The sequence below is a fragment of the Zalophus californianus genome, chromosome 10 (assembly GCF_009762305.2).
Source record: "Zalophus californianus isolate mZalCal1 chromosome 10, mZalCal1.pri.v2, whole genome shotgun sequence".
Taxonomy (NCBI): domain Eukaryota; kingdom Metazoa; phylum Chordata; class Mammalia; order Carnivora; family Otariidae; genus Zalophus; species Zalophus californianus.
The window spans coordinates 28,497,881-28,519,686 of NC_045604.1; the positions used below are offsets into that span (position 1 = coordinate 28,497,881).

General features: G+C 53.7%; 1 protein-coding gene across 2 annotated transcripts in view; it reads left to right on the plus strand.

The window, feature by feature from the left end:
* LMOD1 (leiomodin 1) overlaps nucleotides 1-21,552 on the plus strand; it is a 40,304-nt gene extending 18,752 nt beyond the window's left edge. Inside the window, exons 2-3 of one of the 2 annotated variants that reach the window (XM_027609744.1) lie at nucleotides 18,398-19,861; nucleotides 20,704-21,549. In XM_027609744.1, the coding sequence (XP_027465545.1) occupies nucleotides 18,398-19,861; nucleotides 20,704-20,730 (1,491 nt within the window). In that variant the 3' untranslated portion in view covers nucleotides 20,731-21,549. Of the gene's footprint in view, nucleotides 1-18,397; nucleotides 19,862-20,703 lie in introns of both variants that reach the window. The other variant, XM_027609745.1, reaches the window with a different exon arrangement.
* The last annotated feature ends 254 nt before the right edge of the window (nucleotides 21,553-21,806 follow it).

Here is a 21,806-nt window from a genome sequence, read left to right on the forward strand (position 1 = left end):
TGTTAACTGGACCCCGAGAAGTATCTGGAGAATTCATCTCCTCTTCTTTGTGCTCACTGCTCAGCCGTGGTCCAGGACCTCATCACTTCTTGCCTGGACTTTTGTGATTGCTCCTACCTGGTCTCTTTCCCTCCAGTTCCTCCCAGCCTCGACTCCATTCTCCAAATAGCTGCCAAGGCTATCTTTCTAAACCACAAATCTGATGGTCACGTCTCTGGTTAAAGAATCTCTATGCTCCTCCGTCGCCCACTGGGTGAAGCCCACATCCTGTAGCGTGATGTGTGAAGTCTGTCATGGTCTGGCTCAGGGTACAGTTCTGGTCTCCTGTCTCACCCCCACTTCCTCAGCCCCCCTCCTGTTACAAAGAACGTTCCAACCATCCCTGGATGTATTGGGCTCCAATAATCACATGTTTTGCCTGTCTTGTTCCCTCTGCTAGGAAAGTCCTTCCCTTGTCTCCTGTGCCCAAGTGACCTCCTCTGAAGCTTTACTCCCACCTCCTCCAGGCTCTCCCTCCCACTGTGTATTTACTGGGTCCTGGACTGTGTCGAAGCCACTTGACATCCCTGATGTAATGGATTGGCACCCTTATTTGCTGCCTCTCTTCTCCCTACATCTTGATTTCCCTTTCTTTCCCCCCAGTGGAATGACCAGCCCCAGCTCCCAGTTCTCCTGGAGCTTAAAGATTCAGCTTAATGCTCAGGCTGTTCCCTAACTCTGATGGACTCCCCAGCGTGCTTCCTCTCTCAGCCAACAAGGGTGATCCCCCTGTCTGTGGCCTTGGCACACAGAGAACCTGTGCCTCCTCAGGCCTCAGCTGCTGGAAGGGAGCTGCATTTGGGGGTTGTAATGACCTGTATCACAAAAGGAGGAAGTTTCCAGAACAACTAGCAAGTGTCTGAAACCTGGGACATTGTGGCTCAAGGTGTATCATTTTACTAGGGTAAAAATCCCCCGGAAAAGTCAGCAGTGAGTGGAGGTAGCATTGAAGCCGACAGTCCCCTCTCCCTTCCATAGTCCTGTTCCCTCCAGAGACTTTAGGAGACTCCGGAGAAGGCCTCTCATAATAGCTTAAGGGCCAGAATGGACAGATGTGGACTGGAAGGTGGGATGTGAGTGGTGGCTCCCTAGAGGTTTCTGTCAGGGTGCCAGAGAGCTCTGTCCTCCATGCTGCCCTGTCCAGTGGGCATAGAGATCTAGAAGGCACACCTACCATATCTGCAAATTATCTGAACCTGAGAGAGACTGAACTTTTAAGCAGCAGAACCAAGATCACCCAGAAAGTTCTAGTCAGATCAGAATGATGTGGGCTCAGACTAACAAATGAACACCTTTAGCCTGGAGAAGGCCGGCCTCAGGGAGAAGATGCCATAAGTCTCAAATATGTACCGAGTACTCATATAGAGGAGAAGGGGCAGCCTTGTTTTGTAGGACCCCAGGGATATAACCGGAACCAGGAGGGATTTCTAAGTCAGCTTTTTTTTTTTTTAAAGATTTTATTTATTTATTTATTTGAGAGAGAGAGAGAGAATGAGAGATAGAGAGCACAAGAGGGAAGAGGGTCAGAGGGAGCCTGATGTGGGACTCAGTCCCAGGACTCCAGGATCATGACCTGAGCCGAAGGCAGTCGCTTAACCAACTGAGCCGCCCAGGCACCCTCTAAGTCAGCTTTAAAAAAGAAGAAGGCTTGGCTTCTTCTGAAGCCAAGAACTGAGCTCCCTGTTAGAGGAAGTATGCAAGTACAACCTGTTTGGTAGGGACACTGTAGGTAGGATTGAAATATTTTCTTTTCATTCCAGCAAATCTTTATTATGTGCAACGCACTCTGCTAGGCCAGGTGCTGGGGACAGAAATAAAGGTCTGGTCCCGGTCCTCAAGTTGCTCATCATGTAGTCCAGGAACAGGCGAGTAAACTGTGACAAGTTCAGGGATAGCGGGCAGCTCAACCAGCACAGGGCCGGCGGGGGTTGCGGGGGTAGTTCTAACCCAGGGCCTGGAGGAGGGCCAGTGAGGAGGCCCTTGTTCTGAGTGTTGACGGGCCATTAAGAGAAATTACTAGTCTTTGTTTTTTAGGTAAGAGAATGGTATTCCAACCGAATTAAAGCGATTTTACAACTCCTACCTTTTCTGTAGGCTCTTTCTTCCTGCTCACATTGTAGAGGCCCCTGGCCAGTCTGCTGGACTTTGGAATAAATGTCTCTGCACCCTGCAAAAAAAAAAAAAAAAAGAGAGAGAGAGAGAGAATGGTATTCCAGCTTTTTAAAAATTTTCTGTCTTTTGAAGATACATACTGAAATATTTATGAATGAAATGACATACCTGGGATTTGCCTCCAAGTCATCTGAGGATGGGAGGAACGTGGGTAGGCATATAGATGAAGCGAGATTGGCCCGATGTCAGTAACTGTGGAAGGCCGGCCATGGGCACCTTGAGGCTCATTATGCTGGCCCCTCTCGTTTTGTGTACAATTGAAGTTTCCCATAGTAAGAAGTGAAAAAGGAGGAGGAGGAGGAAGGGAGGAGGAAGAGAAGAAGAACAGGAAGGGTTTGCCAGGCAGAGAAGACGAGCGGGCATTCTGGGTGGCAAGAACTGCGCTCACGGGTGGAGCGAGCTAGAGCGGCACACTTGCTCTTCCTCGTGACCCCGGTGCGGGCCCGGCGCACACAGCATGCTGAGGCAGGCACGGGCGGATCACGAAGGAGGCCTTGCGTGCCAAGTTAAGAAGTCTGGACTTCCTCCTGAAAGCCTGGGAGCCACTGATCAGATTTCCATGTCAGAAAGCTCTCTCTGGCTACAGCGTGCAGATGTCTTGAAGAGAGGAGTAAGACGGGAGGCAGGGACCCCAGCTGGGAGGCAAGAGATGATGGTGACCCCAGCACGGCAGTGGCAGACGGACAGGGAGGGGCTCATCAGAGATTTATTAGGAAGGTGGGATGGAGGAAATGTGGTGTGGGAGCAGGAAGAATCAAGGCCGACGTCCTGGGGTGGGGGGGTCTGGGCAATCGGGGTGCCTTTCCTGAACACGGTGAAAGCAGGAAGGCAGGGACCTGCTCTACCCCTGACATCCTCTGCTTCTGTGTTTCTATTAGGCCCAGGACTGGCTACAGAATTTTCAGGACCTGCTGTAAAATTAAAACACAGGGCTCCTTGTTCGATAATTATTAAGACTTTCAAGATGGTGACAGACGAGCTTAAACAGAGCATGCTCATGAAACCAGCCCTGATGAGACCCCTGTAGCCTGTTCTGTTTAGAACAGGCCAGAGGGTGGCCGGGTACGAGCCAGGGCTGCAGCTCTTGGCCCCAGGAGGCAAGGGGACAGCATGTTCTTCCTACTACCCCCTGGGACCTAAGTGAGACCCAGCACTCTGGGACAAATAGCTTACATTTAAGTAGCTCTTTACAATGTTTTCCAAACTCGCTGGGGTTTTTGTCTATGCTGGGATGAAGTAAAGAAGCAGAAAGTAGGCATTTCAGAGAGCTGAGCACGAAAGGGACTTGTTTGTTTCTACAAAGAGATTTCCTGGCTTCTCCAAAAATGGGGTTTGCTACAAGCTTCCCAGTATGAGTCACCAGACCAGTTGGCAAAACACGTAGGTCTGCAGAGAGCACTGGAGCCTGATCCTTCATTATAGAGAAGATCCATAATAAGACTCCGAAAAGAAACCCGAACAGTGCTGCCTATGAAGGTCTGGCCAGCACAAGCCATAAAGCGACACCTTCACCTTGAACCCTGCCCCCCACTCCGCCCATCTTTCCCCACTAGCAGTAAAATGCAGATGCCCTCGGCGGGAGAAATAAGGGTCTTGGTGAAAAGTAGACACTCTGCCCTCCCTTGCTTGCTGGTGCCTCTTGGTGGCTCTTCTTGGGCTCCTTGGAGGGGACCAAGAACCACAGAGCCACCCCTCACCGTCCCATCTTCTTTTCCTATTTACTATCCCTTTCACAAGACATCCTTACCCTTAAAGACTCAGAGCAGTCAAGGAGCACTATACCCTCTGGCAGAGTCTGGTGAGACATTCAGTGCAAGAGCCCAACCACCCAAGTTTGCACATCCCTCTCTTTTCCAGAATATTCCTTCCCTCCCAATCACTTATAAGGGCAATGCAGAAACTGCAATGGATGGCATTTGCTCCCCATGTGAAGCCTGGTCTTGAGGTGGACTGCGTCAGAAGATGTCATTTCCCAGGTTCCTAAATGCACTGTCTTTTTCTTAGCCACCACTCAACCCCACCAGAGATCATCCTGGGAGGTAAAAATGAACTGTGTTTATGTTTACACTGGGGTTGGAGGCGGTGCCTGACGCTCTTCTGGCATTTCTGCTCGGCATAATATTTACCACCAGGCTAACTTCGAAATCGCTGGAACAGAACCAGGCAAGGGTCAGGCTCCATGGCAGGTCCTGGCACAGCCCAGCTGGGCCTCACGATGGGGAATCACCACTCAGCTCTCTGTCCTTTCCCATCTCTTCCATGCTTTCCTCCTGCCACTGTACTGAGGGGTCTTGGTTTGTCTTTCTTTCTTTCTTTCTTTCTTTTTTTTTTTTTTGCTACGAAACTGAATTATTTAAAGACAATTTTCTTTTTTTTAATATATAAAACGACTTTTGGGTTTTTTTTTATCATAAATGTAATTCAGACATTAGATACCTGTTTCAAAAACAGATTACTATCTCACATCACACTCCAAAATAAAATACAGATGAATTAAAGATCTAAGCTAACACCTCTCCAGGTCAAGAATTAGGGTAAGGATTTACCAGGAGAAATGAGGGAGGATGAGCTCTCCAAGCAGTGAGAACATGACGGCACAGGCCCAGGAGCTGGCTCGGTGCCAGAGCCAAGAGCAGGGAGCAGGGCTGAGTGGCAGCGCGGGCAGGAAGGTGGTGACAGGGCGGTCAGCGGCCAAGTGAGGACGGGCCAGTGGGTCTAGACTTGATCCCAGGGGCGCTGGAGAACCACTGGAAGGTTTCGGGCAAAGAAGTGAAATGCCAGATCTGTGCTTCAGCAGAGTCGCTGTGCTGGTGTGAAGACCGTCCTGGAAGAGGTCAGCAAAGCCAACAGGAAGGGGGCTGCAGTAACCCCAGGGAGAAGTGACAGCCGCCTGGATGCATCAGTGAGGTCAGAGGAGGGACTGAGCGGAGCGGTGGGAAGGAGGTAGCATCATCTGAGGGTCGGAGATAAGGGGATAGACTGTCTTTTATCCAATGTGTTTATTTCGCAGCCTTCCCCCCCGCCCCCCAGCCCCTTGGGATGGGGAAGAAGAGATGCATGGGGACAGAGGGGTCCACATTGCCTCTCCCCACGTACTCCTCCCATCTTCTTCCTAGCAGGATTTCTGATTTGAGGCACCAGATGCTTGGAGGAGCCATTCACCAAGACAGGGAATGGAGCAGGAATGGGCATGGCGGTGGGGAGCCAAGGGGAGCTCAGTTTTTGAGACCTCTGGGGACACACACACCAGGATGCTTGATTGACAGTTGGATACAGGGGTCTGAACGTCTGCCTGTGGTGTCCAGCCCAGGAATACAGCTTCAGGAGATATCAGAACGCAGAGCACAGCTCGTGCCCTCAGAGTAGATGGGGTCACCCAGGGAGAGGGCCTAAACGTGAAAGCAAAGGAGGCTTCAAAGAAGACCTTGAAAGCACCCACATTCAAGAGGCATGAGATTCCCAAGCAATTAGGCAAGATGAAGAATACAAGATATAAATCTGATTTAGCAATAAGGGGGTCAGTAATGATCTGGATGAAACTCATTTCCATGGAATGTTGAGGCTGAGACGAGATTGTGTTGGATCCAGGAATGAGTAGGGATTTTACAAGAATTCTTTGGGGGAAGTTTGAGTATAAAAGGCTATGGGGCGCCTGGGTGGCTCAGTCGGTTAAGCGTCTGCCTTTGACTCAGGTCATGATCTCGGGGTCCTGGGATCGAGCCCTGTGTCGGGCTCCCTGCTCAGCAGAGAGTCTGCTTCTCCTTCCCCCTTTGCCCCTCCCCACCCCCACTTGTGCTTGCTCTCTTGCTCTCTCTCTCCCTTCTCAAATAAATAAATAAAATCTTTAAAAAAAAAAAAAAAGGCTATCAACAAGGGGCAGCACCCAGAGGGACTGTGGGGTCGAGACACGGATTTGATTGACCTGGGAGAGATGTGGGCATGTGAGGGCCATGGAAGAGAGTGTGGGAGCCAGAACCCATGGCAGGGTGAACCTGAGACAGGAAGAGGTGCTTCATCCTTCCCGGGGCCGGGAGGAGAGGAGATGAACATGGCGGAGAGCTGGTAGGAGGGATGGTGGGAAGTTGGAGAATTCCCACTGGTTGATGTCTGTTGATTCCAGGGAAGTAAGTAGGGGAGATAGGCTGCTGAGAATGGGATGGAGTGGGATGAGAGTGAGGGAAGGAATCAGAGCTTCAAACAGATGCTGTGGGAGAACCGAGAAAGAGCTGCAACTCAGGGAAGCTAGACCATGACAGCTAACTTTTACTGCAAGCTTCCAGTGAATTCGGCACTGCTGCAAATGCCTCCCACGTAGCACTTCACTGAAGGCCCGGAACCTTGTGAAGGGATATCATCCCCACACTGCATAAAAGTAAAGACTAGAACCTTGGCGTTCTAACTCTAGAGCTAGGGCTCAGCATTGATGTCACCCAGGAGGCAAGGCTGCGGGAGTGGAGGGCAGCGGTCCCACTCTGGGGGGTGGGCCGCTTGCCCCACGGGGCCCAGCAGCCTGTGAGGGGGTGTGGCATGGGCGAGGAGTCAGTCAAGTTCAGGGTTGGGGCTTTGGCTGGTGGTCGTGATCCCCGTGCAGGATACTTGCAAAAATGTGGTTAACACGCAGGATAGGATAGGAGGTGAAGCAGCCGAGGCGGGTGGGACAGAGAAGTCAGAATTTGGGTCATGTTCCCGCAATGCCACTTCCATGTAGAAACCCCAGAGAACTGAAAGCCGCAGCTGCGGACCGAACAGATGTTTGCACACTCATATTCATAGCAGCTGGGACTTGAACAGATGTTTGCACACTCATATTCACAGCAGCATTATGCATAATAGCAGAAAAGTTGGGAGCAATTCAAGTGCCTCTCCATGGATGAATAAACAAAATGTGGTATAGAGATATAATGGAATATTATTTAGCCTTGAAAAGGAAGGAAATTCTGAATTTAAACTTTCTGTGGTGATCCCCCCCACTTAGTAGGTAACATTTAGCAGGTGTGAAGTCTCACTCTTGCTCAGCAGCAAGAAGGTCAGCGGTGGGCTGGATGAGAACGGAGTTATTAGGGGGACCCTAGCCTTGTCCTGAAAGATCATGTTTCCAGTAGCGGCCCAGAGAGGTCACTAAAAAAACTAGCTAATGGATGACAGTTCTGAGGGCGAGCTTCTTAGCCTAAAGCTAGCAAGTCTCTGGTTTCGTAAAACAAACTTGACCTCTCCTCGGCTGCCCCGTCCTTTGGGATGAAGTGGTGAAGATGAAGAAGAAACTGGCTGTCACTGCCCTCCGCTCCCACCCCTAGCCTCCCACCTCTGGCCCCCGTGGGGCTGGGCTCCTCCTTGTTTACTGCATTCCTTTAAGGAACGTCACTGGCGGGCAGGCTCTGGGGCTGGCCTGGCTGGCCTAGCTGCCTCTCGGCTCCTACCTCCTTCCCCTCCAGCCCTGGACATCCTCAGGGCTGTAGGCCAAGGCAGCCGCCGACCCAACAGGCCTTCTGGGTGTGGACTCTAGGAAGTGTAACACACACAGGGGTGCGCCCTACGGTCAAACCTGGTATTGGGCCGGCCTGATCCGGACCCAGTGCGGAGGGAAGGGACAGGGAGCCAGGAGAGCCACCAGCAGAGGGCACAAACTGAGCAGAGGGCACAGGTAGCCCTGGGGCCTGACCGAGAACCTGTCTCAGGCCTGGCCCCCTAGGGAGACGGTGTGACTAGTCTCGAAATGCTCTGCAGCTGGCCCTGCTGAATGGCAGGTCCCTGGGTTGTCTTTCCAGAAGTGGGGTGGAATCACATGCATTCAGTCTCCCGGTAACCCCAGCCCCTTGTCATACCCCTGACTGCCCGCCCTGGGCCTTGGAACATGGCCCTTGCTCAAGGAGGGCCTCTCCCCGCCCCCCACCACAGTACTGGGACGTAGGGTTGGGGATATGTAACAAATCTGGACCAGACTGAGAAGGCGGACATTCGGGGCTCTCCAACCTATGGCCAGACTGGACGCTGAGGCTGCCGGCATATCGGACTTGGAATCTGTCTCTGCCAGTGTGAGCGGTGGGAGTGCCCCCCTTCACCTCTAACATAGACCTCAATGTCGTTTGTATTCACCACTCACTTATTTGTGCTCAGCTCCTTATTCTACAAGCTTTCTAGAGCCTCGTCATTCCAAAACTAATATCTGGCTTCATTTGGTGGCCATCATTCCCTCATCCGTTCGTTCATTCAACAGCTATCAAGCCTCCACGGTGGGTGCCTGGGTGGCTCAGTTGGTTAAGCGACTGCTTTCGGCTCAGGTCATGATCCTGGAGTCTCGGGATCGAGTCCCGCATCAGGCTCCCTGCTCAGCAGGGAGTCTGCTTCTCCCTCTGACCCTCTTCCCTCTCGTGCTCGCTCTCTCTCATTCTCTCTCTCTCAAATAAATAAAATAAAATAAATATATAAAAAAAAAAAGCCTCCACGGTGCACCAGGCACCGTGCTATCTGCAGGGGATCCAGTGAGTAGAAGCCATACTTCCTGGCCACCGTCCCGTAGGAGAGATGGACAAAGGGACAGAGTGATAGCAGTCAAGATTGGGAGTTGTGGGGGAGGGCCCCGGGCAGGGGTTGGGGGGCCCGGGGTGGCTTCCCAAAGCAGACCACGTGTGATGCTTCATTGTTTCAGAGGTTAACCGGCTGAGAATGGGGTGCCGAACCGCTGTAAAGGATCAGAGTTGTAAGCTGGGGCCTGGGAACCAGGGCAGAGCAGGTGAGGCTGCAGACGGGAGCCTCTTCCTCGGCTCGCGGGGCTCCTTCCCCGCTCCTCAAACTCCTCCTCCTCCTTCAGGGGCAGCTCAGGTGTCTCCCCCCCCTTATGGAACTTCCTCAGTGGGATGGCCTGGCTCTGTGCTCCACATGCATTTCCTTGCCATGAGGACTTGCTCGGGTCTAGTGTTGGCCTCAGTCGGCAAAGCCACATGGCCCCTCACCCGGGCAGCCAGCTCTCCTCTGCAGCCCTCCTCCCCGGCTTCTGGTCGTTGCCCCCATCCACGTACCCCTTGGATTTCTTCTTCCAAGCCTGACGGTTTCCCCGTCCCAGCACCTTGATTTTTATTCTCATGAGGCTGTCTTCCCCTTAATCCTGCCTTAGCAAGAGCCATGGGCCCTTCCCTCCCAGCTGGCCCCTCCTTCTAGCCTGGCCATGAAATCCAAGGGAAGGCCAGGTGCCTCTCCCAGCTCTCCAGAGATTCCTGCCCAGGTACCTCTGCATCCCCAGAGCTGAGCCCAGCACCCGGCAGAGCTGTCACTCCTCAGACGTGCGTCTGACAGAATGATCAGATGGCCAGGTGGCTAACATCAGGTCTGTGTCATATGCTTTGCCAGGAGCACCCGGCAGGAGCCTGGCATTCATTCATTCCTTAGTGTCTGATGGTGGGGAGTGTAACATGGGAGTTAAGGGCATGATCTTTTTAGAACCCAAGAGATCTGAGCTTGAACTCCAGTGACTTGTTTAAGAATGGTACCATCTGCAAAATGGAGAACATATTACCACTGACTCCCAGAGGCCCTAACTGCCCCTGAGCAACACCGTCCAAAAGTGGGTGAATTTTCCGTGGCTTATTTCTAAGATGCTATCATAATGTGACGGTCACTGAGACCACGATAAAAAGCCTGTTGGAACAGTGGGATAGGAAGACCTTCTGATTATGAGGGTTCCGGCTTCCACCGGCCAGCAGCCCGAGGGCCCCCACCCCTGCCAGCCATCCCCCAAGCTTCCTCCCCGGGAGGCTGGAACCTCTCCGAGCCGTGCCCTCCTCTGGTGGCCGTGCAGAGGGCTGAATTAGACGGGTGACTTAGGTAAAGCACTTAGCACAGCGTCTCCCACCTTGTAAGCGCTAAATAAATGGTGGCCGTGGATATTGCGATTGACGGTCTTATTTCAGTGCTGGGCGGCCGGGGGTGAAGGGCTATCTGCACCAGGCATTTGGGTGACAGAATGACTTGGCGTGCAGCCCACTCACGCACGACAGTGGAATATAGAGGTAAAAAGTTCAGCCTCTAGAACCTGAGTCCTTGCTTCCTCACGTAATAGCGGTGTAATCTTGGGCTTCCGTTTCTTCTTCTGTGAACCAGGGATCAGGGCAGTAACTAGCCTGCAGAGCCAGCGCAGGGCTGCGGGGGTTCCTAAGTCCATGCGGAGCAATAGCACATCGATGAGCCCTCATTAATTTAGCGATGGTTTTGCTGGAGAGGAGAGGTATTAGAAAGCTGTTGTGGACTGAGGATTTGGGGCAGAGGATTGAACTTGACTTCTCCAGTGGACTGGCAGCCAGGGGTGGGGAACATGCCCTTTAGAAGTATGGGGTTCAAAACCATGAAACGACCTCCTTCGGTGTTGGAGTGTAGTTTCTTCACTGGGTAAAGGGACAGCCCGAGTTTGCCTTGCCCTTCCCCAGCAAGCTTGGTGCCATTCCCAGACCTTCGGCCCAACCAGCTGTGAACATCCCGCCAAGTGGTCTGGAGCCTGCCCACCACCCCGAGAGCTGATTCACACGCCCCCAGCAGGCTGGTCCTGGAGAGCCCAGGCAAGCCAGAGAGAGACCAAGCAGGGTGGGGACAGGGTAGCAAGGGGCATCTGGGATGTCTGCAGGGAACAGCTTTTCTTAGCTCTGTGACTGCATGAGCCGTGGCTTCTCAGCTCAGAGCTTACCAGGTGCACACATTCCCCCAGGGAGGTGCCCTGGATGACCCCTCTGGAGCCCTGGTCAGGTTGGAGGCTCTTTTTGGCCCACATTCTTTTGGGGGACAAGGGGGCACAAGCCTCCAACACTGCTTGCCATGTTGATTAGGTGTGGATTAGCTCTCGCACCAGCAACCCACAGGACTTCAGGCTGGGGAGCAGAAGAGGGCTGAGACATCTGCTGGTCCCTGGCATTGAGTGGCCCTACCAGGGTCACCTGGAAGGGTTCTCTCCAAGCCTGACACCTGCCCGTTTCTGATGTTCTCCAAGCAGAATATTTGGGGCTGGTGTACTTTGCCCTCATCCCAACAAGCATCTACAGAGGCGCCTGTGATGTGCAGGCCCCCATGCTGGCCATTGTCAGCCTCCCTCCCGCCTTGCTCAGGGGCTGAGGGCTCCAGACATGCAGTCATCAGAGTCCCAGAAGGCATGGTGAGAAGACAGTTTTGCAGCCCTTACACCAGATGATACAGTCCCACCCCAAAATTAGGAATTTCATTTTGAGCCCCTGTTTCTTAGGGGATTTTTGTGGGTTTGTTTTTTTTTAAAGATTTTATTTATTCATTTGAGACACAGAGATACAGAGAGAGAGAGGCTGAGCAGCGGGAGAGGCAGAGGGAGAGGGAGAAGCAGGCTCCCTGCTGAGCAAGGAGCCCAATGCGGGGCTCCACCCCAGGGCCCTGGGATCATGACCTGAGCCGAAGGCAGACGCTTAACCATCTGAGCCACCCAGGCGCCCCTCTTAGGGGACTTTTGTTTTAAAGATTTTATTTATTTGTCAGAGAGAAAGCACAAGCCGGGGGAGTGGCAGGCAGAGGGAGTGGCAGGCTCCCAGGACTTGATCCAATGACGCCGGGATCACGACCTGAGCCAAAGGCAGCTGGTGAACCAACTGAGCCACTCAGATGTCCCCATATACTCCAGTTATGGGCAGGAACTGAGTGTACACATGGGTCTTTGTGTATAAGCCCTTGAACACTCCAAAAATTTTGTTTCCAGAGATGTGAACCCAAGGGGGTGATGTTAAAGCCATACTCTGCCCCCATTCCCTATTGCCTTCCTCCTTCTTGAGCCCATCCTGTGGCGTTCCCAGTTTCCTCACAGGCTCTTGAGCAGCTACAAGGGATGAATAGAAGGGGACTCCTCAGAACTCATCCTGCAGGGGCCAGTGGAGACAACGTTTCCCCTACCCTGGGGGCTTTGAAATAGGGGAAGCAGACCCGGAATGATCCGAAAAGGGCCAGGGCTGGGATAACCAAAAAAGGGGGTTTCTGGGAGATGCCAAGACCTTGTCCCTGAGCCACCACCAGTACAGGAGTCAGGGAACATCAGTCTGGGAATGGCTGAGAAAGGGGCTGCTGGGCCTTTTTAGGGAGCCCGCAGTCTCTGGCCAGCCTGAAGGGATGCCGTCAGCTGAAGCAGTAACTCTCAGCCAGCGGGCTCCCCTGCCTCCCACCGGCTGCCCCATGCACGTCGATGTCAGCTTGTCACCCTGCCTGCCGTGCCTCCTAAACTGTGAGGGCGGGACTGCCTTATGTAGCACCCTGTCCCCAGGATGGTGGTGATCCCTCCCTCCTGATGGAGGAATGAGTCAGGTCACAGGAGGTGTTTGGAGGGGCTGGCTCTCGAGAAGCCCCAGGCCCACACAGGCCCCAGCACTTGTGGTCCCCTGTGGGGGCGGTGACACCCGCTCCCATCCCACTCCACCCCTGCCTCTGTCCCCATGGGATTGGGGGGAGCAGTGGGGGAGAGCTCGCCAAGCGACCTGGTCCCTTCCCAGCTTCTAGCTCTCCAGGCGGCTTTCCAGGGTTTGAGATGTGGTCATTTCATTTTTCACAGAGAAGTACAAAATGCAGTTCCATTGACCACTGGGTAAGTGCTTGATCTGAGCCTTCCAAATAATACTAAGATACTCAGCAAGGGGGCTGGGGGCCTCGGGCAGGAGCGGACGAGCCCTCCTGCCTGCCGTGGGCTTAAGTGCTTCTCACAGGGAGGCCTGGGCTTCCCGGCAGCTTATCTCCGGTTCAAGCCCTTCTCGGTACCAGGACCTTTGCGGAAGTCTCCTTACAACCACTGGCAACCGAAAGACGAGCTCCGAATGGGTCAGTCCCGTCCTGCATATGAGAGGACAGGTTCAGAGGTGGTCTGTAACCCGCCCAAGATCACACAGCTGGTCGAGGGCAGAGTTGGGATTTGCACACAGGCCAGGTGTCTGCAGAGCCACTGAATCCCCCTGCCACCATAGGGGGGACGCCTTCCGAACAATCCCAGCTGTCCTGGCAGCTCTGGAGGGAACCTTTGGCTTTCTAGGGGCAACATCAGTTGTTTCAGGATCTGAAGCTCTAATGCGTAATGTACAGAATTGTCAAATCACTATGTGTGCATCTGAAATTAATGTAACATCGTGTGTCCACTAGACTTCAATTAAAAAAAAAGAAAGAAAGAAAGATCAGGGAAGCCTGGTTGGCTTAGTCGGTAGAGCATGTGACTCTTGACCTTGGGGTCATGAGTTCAAGCCCCACATTGGGCATAGAGCCTATTAAAGAAAAAAAAAATCTGAAGCTCTGTTTCATGAGCTGGCCTAAGCCCCAGTGGAGGACTCTTGCCCCACAGACCACCAAGGGAAACAGGCCTTGCTGTCCCTCCCCAGGACTGCCTGCTGCAGGAATGACACTTCCCCCGAAAGGCAGTTGGCCCTCCTGAAACCTCTTGTCAGGACAATCTAGAATCTTTCTTCTTGGTGGAAAACAATAAAAGAGTTGGCATTCCAGGCAGAATGAAGCAGGAGGCTGCAGGGAGGGAAGCTTCTTGGTCCGCACAAGCCCCCGGCTCTGCTACTTGCCCTTACCTTGACACCAGCCTTGTAAGGGGGCCGTTCTCCCAGGGGACCTCTGGCACACTCTCCAGCCTGCCGCCAGCTTGTCCCCGTCCTCTCCTTGCAGACAGATGACCCTGGCGGCTGTGGTGCCTGATACCAGGTCTCCAGGTGGCTGGAGTGAGTGGGGCCAGGGCCCCAGAGCCCTGCGGGGCCAGCTTCATGGGAGAAACAGGGGAACACGATCTTGTGCCCTGAGGCACGCGGAGGGCTGGTGGGGAGCACTGGTGCAGGACCAGGGAGGAGACACGGTGGGGGGTTGGAGCACTGAAGGGACTGGGAGATGCCACAGATTTCCCTGATGCTTTCCTATGAAATATAACCCGATCCACGAGAAACAAGAGGCAGGCTGTAGTCCAGAGCCAAGTTAAAATGCCGGCGTCTAAGAAGCTCAGACCCTGAGGCCTCTGTGCCATCAGGAGTTCAGCTCAGGCCTGGGACAGAGTCTACTGAAAGCAGAGTTGCAGACCCCAGAGTCCCTGCCCCGAGCCTGGAGCTTGAGCTGACATGCTGTCGCTGCTTCTAGACAGAAGGTCTGAGGGCTGTGTCTCACCAGGCAGCCCCCAGGGGGACGCAGCAAAAGACTGGCCCGGAGGGGCACCTGGGTGGCTCAGTCGTTAAGCGTCTGCCTTCAGCTCAGGTCATGACCCCAGGGTCCTGGGATCGAGCCCCGCATCGGGCTCCCTGCTCAGAGGGAAGCCTGCTTCCCCCTCTCCCACTCCCCCTGCTTGTGTTCCCTCTCTCGCTGTCTCGCTCTCTGTCAAATAAATGAAATCTTAAAAAAAAAAAAAAAAAAAAAAAAGACTGGCCTGGAGCCATCTGAATTGACATCACCTCAGTCTTTCTCTGGGAATGGAGCAAAGGTGCCTGGATTCATGGTAGTGGGGTCCCATGTGAGGGGTACAGCCACTGCCAGTCACCCCTGCCCTCCTAGGCCAGGGGCTGGGGTGAACTCGACAGACCCAGACCTTCCAAGTCCTGTTGAAGAAGCTTTCCCCAGGGTCTTGGTGCTGTCCCTTGGGGAGGTCTGCAGACTCTCCCCCTTGCATGGGCCTCAGGCAGGATCATTCTGCAGGTGATGCGCCATAGGAAGGAAAGAGAGGGCCTCGGTGGTGGTCTGCATGAGCTAATAGGTACCAGTGGGCTGTGGGCTGAGGGCTGAGCACAGCACACACAGGGGGGTTGGCCTTCCCTCGGCAAGTTCGCATTTTCTAGGGACTTCCGGGTAGACACTTCTTTTCCTCTCCCCCTTTGGCAATGAAGGTGGCAAAATGTTCTCTTCTCTGGTCAGTCAGACAAGACTCCTAGAGGAAGAAGTATCTGAAGGCCCAAGGTAAAGAAAAAGATGCCGTGTCAAACCTGTCAAAGGCATTTAACTGGGATCCTAACCCAAGTGGCAGACAGAGCAACACCATGAGGCCACAGGTCTGGAGCAGATAGGGGAAGGGAACTGCTTCTCACCTCTGAGTCTGATTGCTAGGTCCCTGCAAAGTCTCACAGGTTGTTAGAGGTTTTCAGAGGTCATCCCCTCCATTCCCCTGCCTCTATGAAGGATTCCCAAAATCACCCCTTGGCCTTCCCCTAACCCTAAAGCTTTCCCCAAAGGGTAAAACAATTATTGCTGCTTTAATCTCTCATCTAGAAGCCTGTGGACCTTTGCTCTATGGAAGTTCTTTGTTATATCTAACCTAAACCCCTCTTGCTATAAGTGATGAATGGTGGAGTGAGGCCGAGAGACAGGAAGACAAGCAAAAATAACCTCTGGAGGTCGCCAGGATGCACCACCAGTTCTAGAAGCAAAAGAAGTTGGCTTGGACTCCCTTTCAGATAAGCAAGAAGGAGGCAGCTCTGCTATGTGCTGAGGAGCTCGCTCACCAGAAATCTCAGCCCTGGGAGGACGCTGGGCTCCTTCTCCTTTTAAGGCAACATCTGAGCTCTCCGGGCTGCAGGAGCTGCAACAAGCCCCAGCCCCACTCCTTCCTGGCTATTTGGAGGAAACCCATGATTAATCAGCTTTCCCCCCCTCCCCCGCCCCGCATGTTTTTCATTAGGTTCTTTTTAAAGGGCTGGAACACCTCCTCAAGAACAGACACATGACAGATCCAAGCCAACTAGGACCCCAGTGTAGGGGGAGTACCCTAAGAGGGAGTGGGGAGTAGTCCTGGATGAAGACCAACGGGGCAGGTCAGAATCTAGGGTGTCAGGGCAGAGAGAGGGTTAAAATGTTGGAAAAGGAGTCCTGATGGGAGAGCAGGGGAAGGTTCTGAATGGGAGCCCTGGTCGGAAAGCGGGATGGGTTTGACTGGGAGAGGAGGCCGCTGCGGAGCGAGGTCCTGCGGGCAGCAGGGGCAGCTTGGCACACCTGGAGGTTCTGCCGGGCAGGTGGAGAGGAGTGCCTTGCCCCTAATGGGCAAGGCTGGAGAAGATTACATTGACTTGGCAGCTGCTGGTGAGCCGGTCAGAACTGAAACCCAGTTTTTCCTGAACTTGCTGGTTAATCTCCCTCTGGCTTCCCAATTTCCCTCTAAGTGAGGCCTGTGTCCGGCGTGGGAACTGCGCAGAGGGCAGCTGGGCACTGCACGGTGGGCGCTGAGAAATCCCCAAGGGCGTGCATTCGGAAGGGGAGGGCAGGAGTCCCTGCCTTGGGGGGCCTGACCTCTGGAGCTTGGGCGGGACTCGCTGGAGAGGGTATGGCACCCAGTTCTCACCTCCATGCTCCTGAAGTGGATGAAATTTGACAAGAAACCACTCTGAGCTGGGGTGGGCTGGAATTTCCTGGCTGAGCTGGGGGCAGATGTTAGGAGTGTCCTAGAGGGGCTGACCCATTGGACCTCCTTGTTCACCTTCTGTTTGCATACTCCAAGCCTCCCCTTCCTTTCAAATCAAGGTACAGTAAAGTCACCGTCACTGCAAGGGTGATCTGAAGGGTCAAATCCAGTTCTCTGGGAGTCAGAGAAAGTGTGAGAGGGCATCCTCGGACCCTTGCTCCACCACCGAAGCCCCAGAGAGTGCCTCCCGTGCACTGCCCCCATGGGGCAGGAGGAGAGAAGGGGCACATTCCTCGGCCCTCCCTCACCAGGCCCTGTGTCCCTTGGCTGCCTGTTGTGATTCTAGCAGAGGAGCCAAGGACTTTTGCTGCTAAATAAACCCTGGGGCTGGTCCCCAATGGCATGTGTTTGTGGTGCAGGTACAAACTGTTTCCATAGGACCAACCAGCTCTCCATTCCGTCCCGGCAGGGTGGGGGGTGAGGAAGTTGGGAGGGCCGGGGTGCCTCCCGCACCCCAACCAGACACTCTTGAAAGAAAGAAAACCTTTCTAATAATCAGGCCATAGTCTCTTCCTTTTAAAAACAAAACAAAACAAAACAAAACAAAACAAAACAAAAAAACCTTGAGGAAGGACATTCCTTGAGGTCCCAGTTGCTCCAGGGTATCTATCATAGTTGGACAGTTTAGTATCTAATCTTAGGCAATCCTGAGGCTTCTTTGGCTCTTCTGAAGGGGGTAGGAAGCAAGCACTCTCAAAATAAGGCTTAGACTTTCTGCAACTTCGTGGAAGAAGACACAGGGCCCCACGGAAGTACAGGACGGCCCACGTTGCGCATAAAATTCAAGCCTTTAATGCAACTCAGCTGACTCCCTTCCAGGCCCCCTCACAATTTCTCAGTGTCCGTGTGGTCCACGCAGAGTCACAGAAACCTAGATCCAGAATCTGGCAGAGTCTTCCTGAGGTCAGCTCACTCAGTGGACTCCAGGGCTCCTTACAGAAAGGTGCTGGTCCTCAACAAAGTTTTTACTAAAAAAATAAGGACAATACTATGGGCTCTTCGAAAAGCTACCCATATCTGATGTAAAGGTAAGGGCTTTATTCTGTTAATGTCTACCTTTATTGTAAGCTCCTTCTTGTTTCAATGAGAGAATGATGGTAGATCAAACTTATAAATATCTTTAATCGGTAAAATAAAATGTTAGCAGCCCTCTGTCGGTTCCTCCAACTTTTTTATTCCTTTGAAAAGGTATTAGCTGTAAAATTCCAGCATCTGAGGACCATTGACCTACCTCACCTTTGGAAGCAGAGCCAGCGGTAGGGTGAGGCATGTGAGGCACTCGCCTAGCCCAGAGAATGCAAGGGGGCACCCAAAAGCTCAGTAATCTGATATTTTTAAAAACTGAATTTAATGCCAAAAAGAAAAAATCCATGACAACCAAAAATTCAAAATTTTAAATAAAGACAGAAGCAGTATAAGTGATTTTTCCTCTTGCCTCGGGTTCCAACGTGGCTCAGCAAGGCACCACTTGGAAGCATTCCTGCTAACTCACCCATGACGGAAAAGGGCAGCTCTGGGTCTGAGAACCCCCCGGGGAAGGACCTGCCACAAGCCCCTCAGGTGTTCATCTGGGCCCCTCACGACCCTGAGGTTTTCTTGAGTCTGACGTCAGCCTGTTCTCTGCAGCTCGAATTCCAGATCCCCGTAGGGTGTTCTCAATGGACGTTGCCCTTTGGAGGTTCCAGGGCAGTTATATAAACGCTCCCCACACTTGTCCCCATACTCACTCCTCTCCCTCTGTAGCCAGCTCTTCATGTTTATTTTTCTTTTCTAAATTCTTAGGAAAGCAAGCAAGTGGAGACCAACACAGATGCCAAGAACGGAGAGGAAAGGGGCAGAGATGCCAGCAAAAAACCCCTGGGCCCCAGACGGGACTCAGACCTGGGGAAGGAGCCAAAGAGGGGTGGTTTAAAGAAAAGCTTCTCAAGAGACAAAGATGAAGCTGATGGCAAAAGTGGAGCAAAGCCCAAGGAGGAGAAGCTCATCAGGGGCATTGACAAGGGCCGGGTCCGGGCTGCCGTGGACAAGAAGGAGGCAGGGAAGGATGGAAAAGGAGAGGAGAAGGCAGCAGCCCCACGGAAGGAGGACGAGAAGAGAGGCAGTGACAGGAGCGCAGGGCCGAGCAGAGACAAGGACAAGAAGAGAGAGGAGAAGGAGATAAACAACAGAGAGGATGACGGGAAGGGAAAAGGGGAGAGTAGGAACGCAGACACCAAGAAAGGGGGTGAGCGGACGAAAAGAGGAAGTGGGAACACAGACACAAAAAGGGAGGAAGAGCAAGTGAAAAAAGATGAGTCCGTAAGTGAAAAGGAGCCCAACGAAGAGAACAAGACCCAAGCGTGGGAGAAACCAGCCCCGGCTTGCCCCACCAAGCCCTCTGAAGGGCCTGCCAAGGCGGAGGAGGAAGCGGCTCCCAGCATATTTGATGAGCCCCTGGAGAGAGTGAAGAACAATGACCCAGAGATGACCGAGGTGAACGTCAACAACTCAGACTGTATCACAAATGAGATCCTGGTCCGGTTCACCGAAGCTCTGGAGTTCAACACGGTGGTCAAGGTGTTTGCCCTGGCCAACACACGCGCTGATGACCACGTGGCCTTCGCCATCGCCATCATGCTCAAGGCCAACAAGACCATCACCAGCCTGAACCTGGACTCTAACCACATCACGGGCAAAGGCATCCTGGCCATCTTCCGGGCCCTCCTCCAGAACAACACGCTGACGGAACTCCGCTTCCACAACCAGCGGCACATCTGCGGCGGCAAGACCGAGATGGAGATCGCCAAGCTGCTCAAGGAGAACACTACCCTGCTGAAGCTGGGCTACCATTTCGAGCTGGCTGGGCCCCGGATGACGGTCACCAACCTGCTCAGCCGCAACATGGACAAACAGCGACAAAAGCGGCTCCAGGAGCAACGGCAGGCCCAGGAGGCTGGCGGTGAGAAGAAGGATCTGCTGGAGGTGCCCAAGTTCGGGGCCCTGGCCAAGGGCTCCCCAAAACCCTCCCCCCAGCCATCTCCAAAGGCCTCGCCCAAGAACTCGCCCAAGAAAGGGGGCGCTCCAGCTGCTCCGCCCCCACCCCCGCCTCCCTTGGCCCCGCCCCTAATCATGGAGAACCTGAAGAACTCATTGTCACCAGCCACCCAGAGGAAGATGGGAGACAAAGTCCTCCCCGTCCAGGAGAAGAACTCCCGCGACCAGCTACTGGCCGCCATTCGCTCCAGCAACCTCAAGCAGCTCAAGAAGTTAAGTAGTCGTGGGCCTGGGCCAGCAGGGCTGGAGGAGAGGGGAGCCTGCCTGGGGAACGGGGGGCAGAGCGGGCCATGTCAGGCTGCAGGCCGTGGACAGACTGCAGCGCCCGTGTGGCACCTCCGGCCATCGCAGCCATCCCCCTGCCTCTGGGCAGGCCACACCGGTGTCCGTTAGAGGGGGACACTCTCCTTCCTGTAAGGAGCTTCCTTTAGCCTCTCACTCCATGCCCGTAACTTCACCACCCTGCAGCTAAACCAGGGTCTCCCAGAAATGGAGAAACAGTCTCTGTCTAGTAGTTCTGCCTCTGGTCCTGCCATTAAGTCTTCTCTCCCCTCTTCCCAGAGCAAAAATGATCTCCCTTTTATGAATTCTCTCTGAGGACCAGCCAAGTCCTACTGATCAGTGTATCCCAAAGGTCTTTGGGAGATTCAGCCCTCGGGAGGGTCTCCCCTGTGACTAATCAGTGCCCCAGACACATGAGCCATCCCTAGAGACCCTGCTCCTCAAAGTTTCCCCTCCCTCCACCTCAGGCAACAGAGGCCGTGGTCATCGGCCCGTCGGACTGGATGGCGGCAGCAAACCCTAGCCCCACAACATCATCTGGGGCTAGACACTGCGACATAAAGGACAACCTCAGTTGTAATGCTAGTGGTCATTTGATGACATCCAGTTTTTACAGACAAGGAAAAATGCTTCATCTGTGTCCACAGCTCATTTATTCATTCCACAGACATCTATGGGGGGTCTGGTTTCCAGAAGGAAGGGAGGCCAGACGAATTCCAGAGGCTCCTTTGCTGAGCTCCTCTCTCTAAACTGTCTCTGTTTTGCCCTTACAGGTCGAGGTGCCCAAACTGCTTCAGTAGGACCAGACTGCCAGGGGGCACCATCTGCCAATGCCAAGGCTGCCCCAGCCTCGCCTCCCAGGGCCGCACAGACCCCGCCCACCCCACCCCTGGCTGACCTGCTGTGGATGACCCTCCTCTGCCATGGGAGAACATGAGGCTTGGCCACACTCAAGGAAGGATGCCTTCTCTCTTCTCACTTTCCTTTTCTTGTCTCTGAGGCTCTCCAAAAATTTCTTTTATACCTGGAGCTGAGGTTTCTGGACAAGAAGAGTCCTTTTAGCGTATCCCTGAGAAGAATGTCATGCCTGGGGCCCAAGTAACTGGCAAGTTTCAAAAGGCCTGTGATCCAGGGACGATGTCCCCCCAGGACCACATGACCAGCCCAGCCCCACTGCCCTCCAGGGCGAGGATTCAGGCCTCTGAGGAGCCCTTGGGGCAAAGCTGCTGGGCCCGTGGCCCTGTGTGTGGGACAATGGTAGAAGATTGAGAAGCGCATGCGGGCCCAAGGGCAGAAGGAGGCAGGGCTGAGGATACCCTCAAACCCCTTCTGGGCTAATCAGAGGACATGGCAGGGGCAGCTGGCCTGGTGGGGAGTGGGCTCCAGCCGGGAGGAGAGGGGCAGACAGCAACTGGTCCTGAAGGTTTGATGCCAAAGCAGACATTTCCCTCACACCTACCTGCTGTTGTATAAATAGCTGTGTATCTGTTTTTCCGTAAGATTTTGATAATATATACAAGCCTTTAGTTGTGAATGACTGTGCCCCACCTCTGTACTGTACTGAGGGTCCTGATGCTCACCCTGGGCCCCATGGAGGACTCAAGAAGCTCAGGTTCCCTGCCGTGCCATCCCGAGTTGACCACATAACAAGTTCATATCTGCTGAAAGTCCAGCGTTGAGGGAAAGCCTCAAGCCTGGGTAGAGGGCTCCCCACTGACCGGGTTGACCAGGCCAAGGAAACTAGGCCTTAGCCAGGGTCTGCTCCTGACCATTCCTGTTGCCTGGAGTCATTAGCCAGAGCCGCTTTTAGGGGTGACAGGGCAGAGTAAAGCACAGGGCCCTGGGATGGCTATATTAGGCATGTTCAGGGGATGCT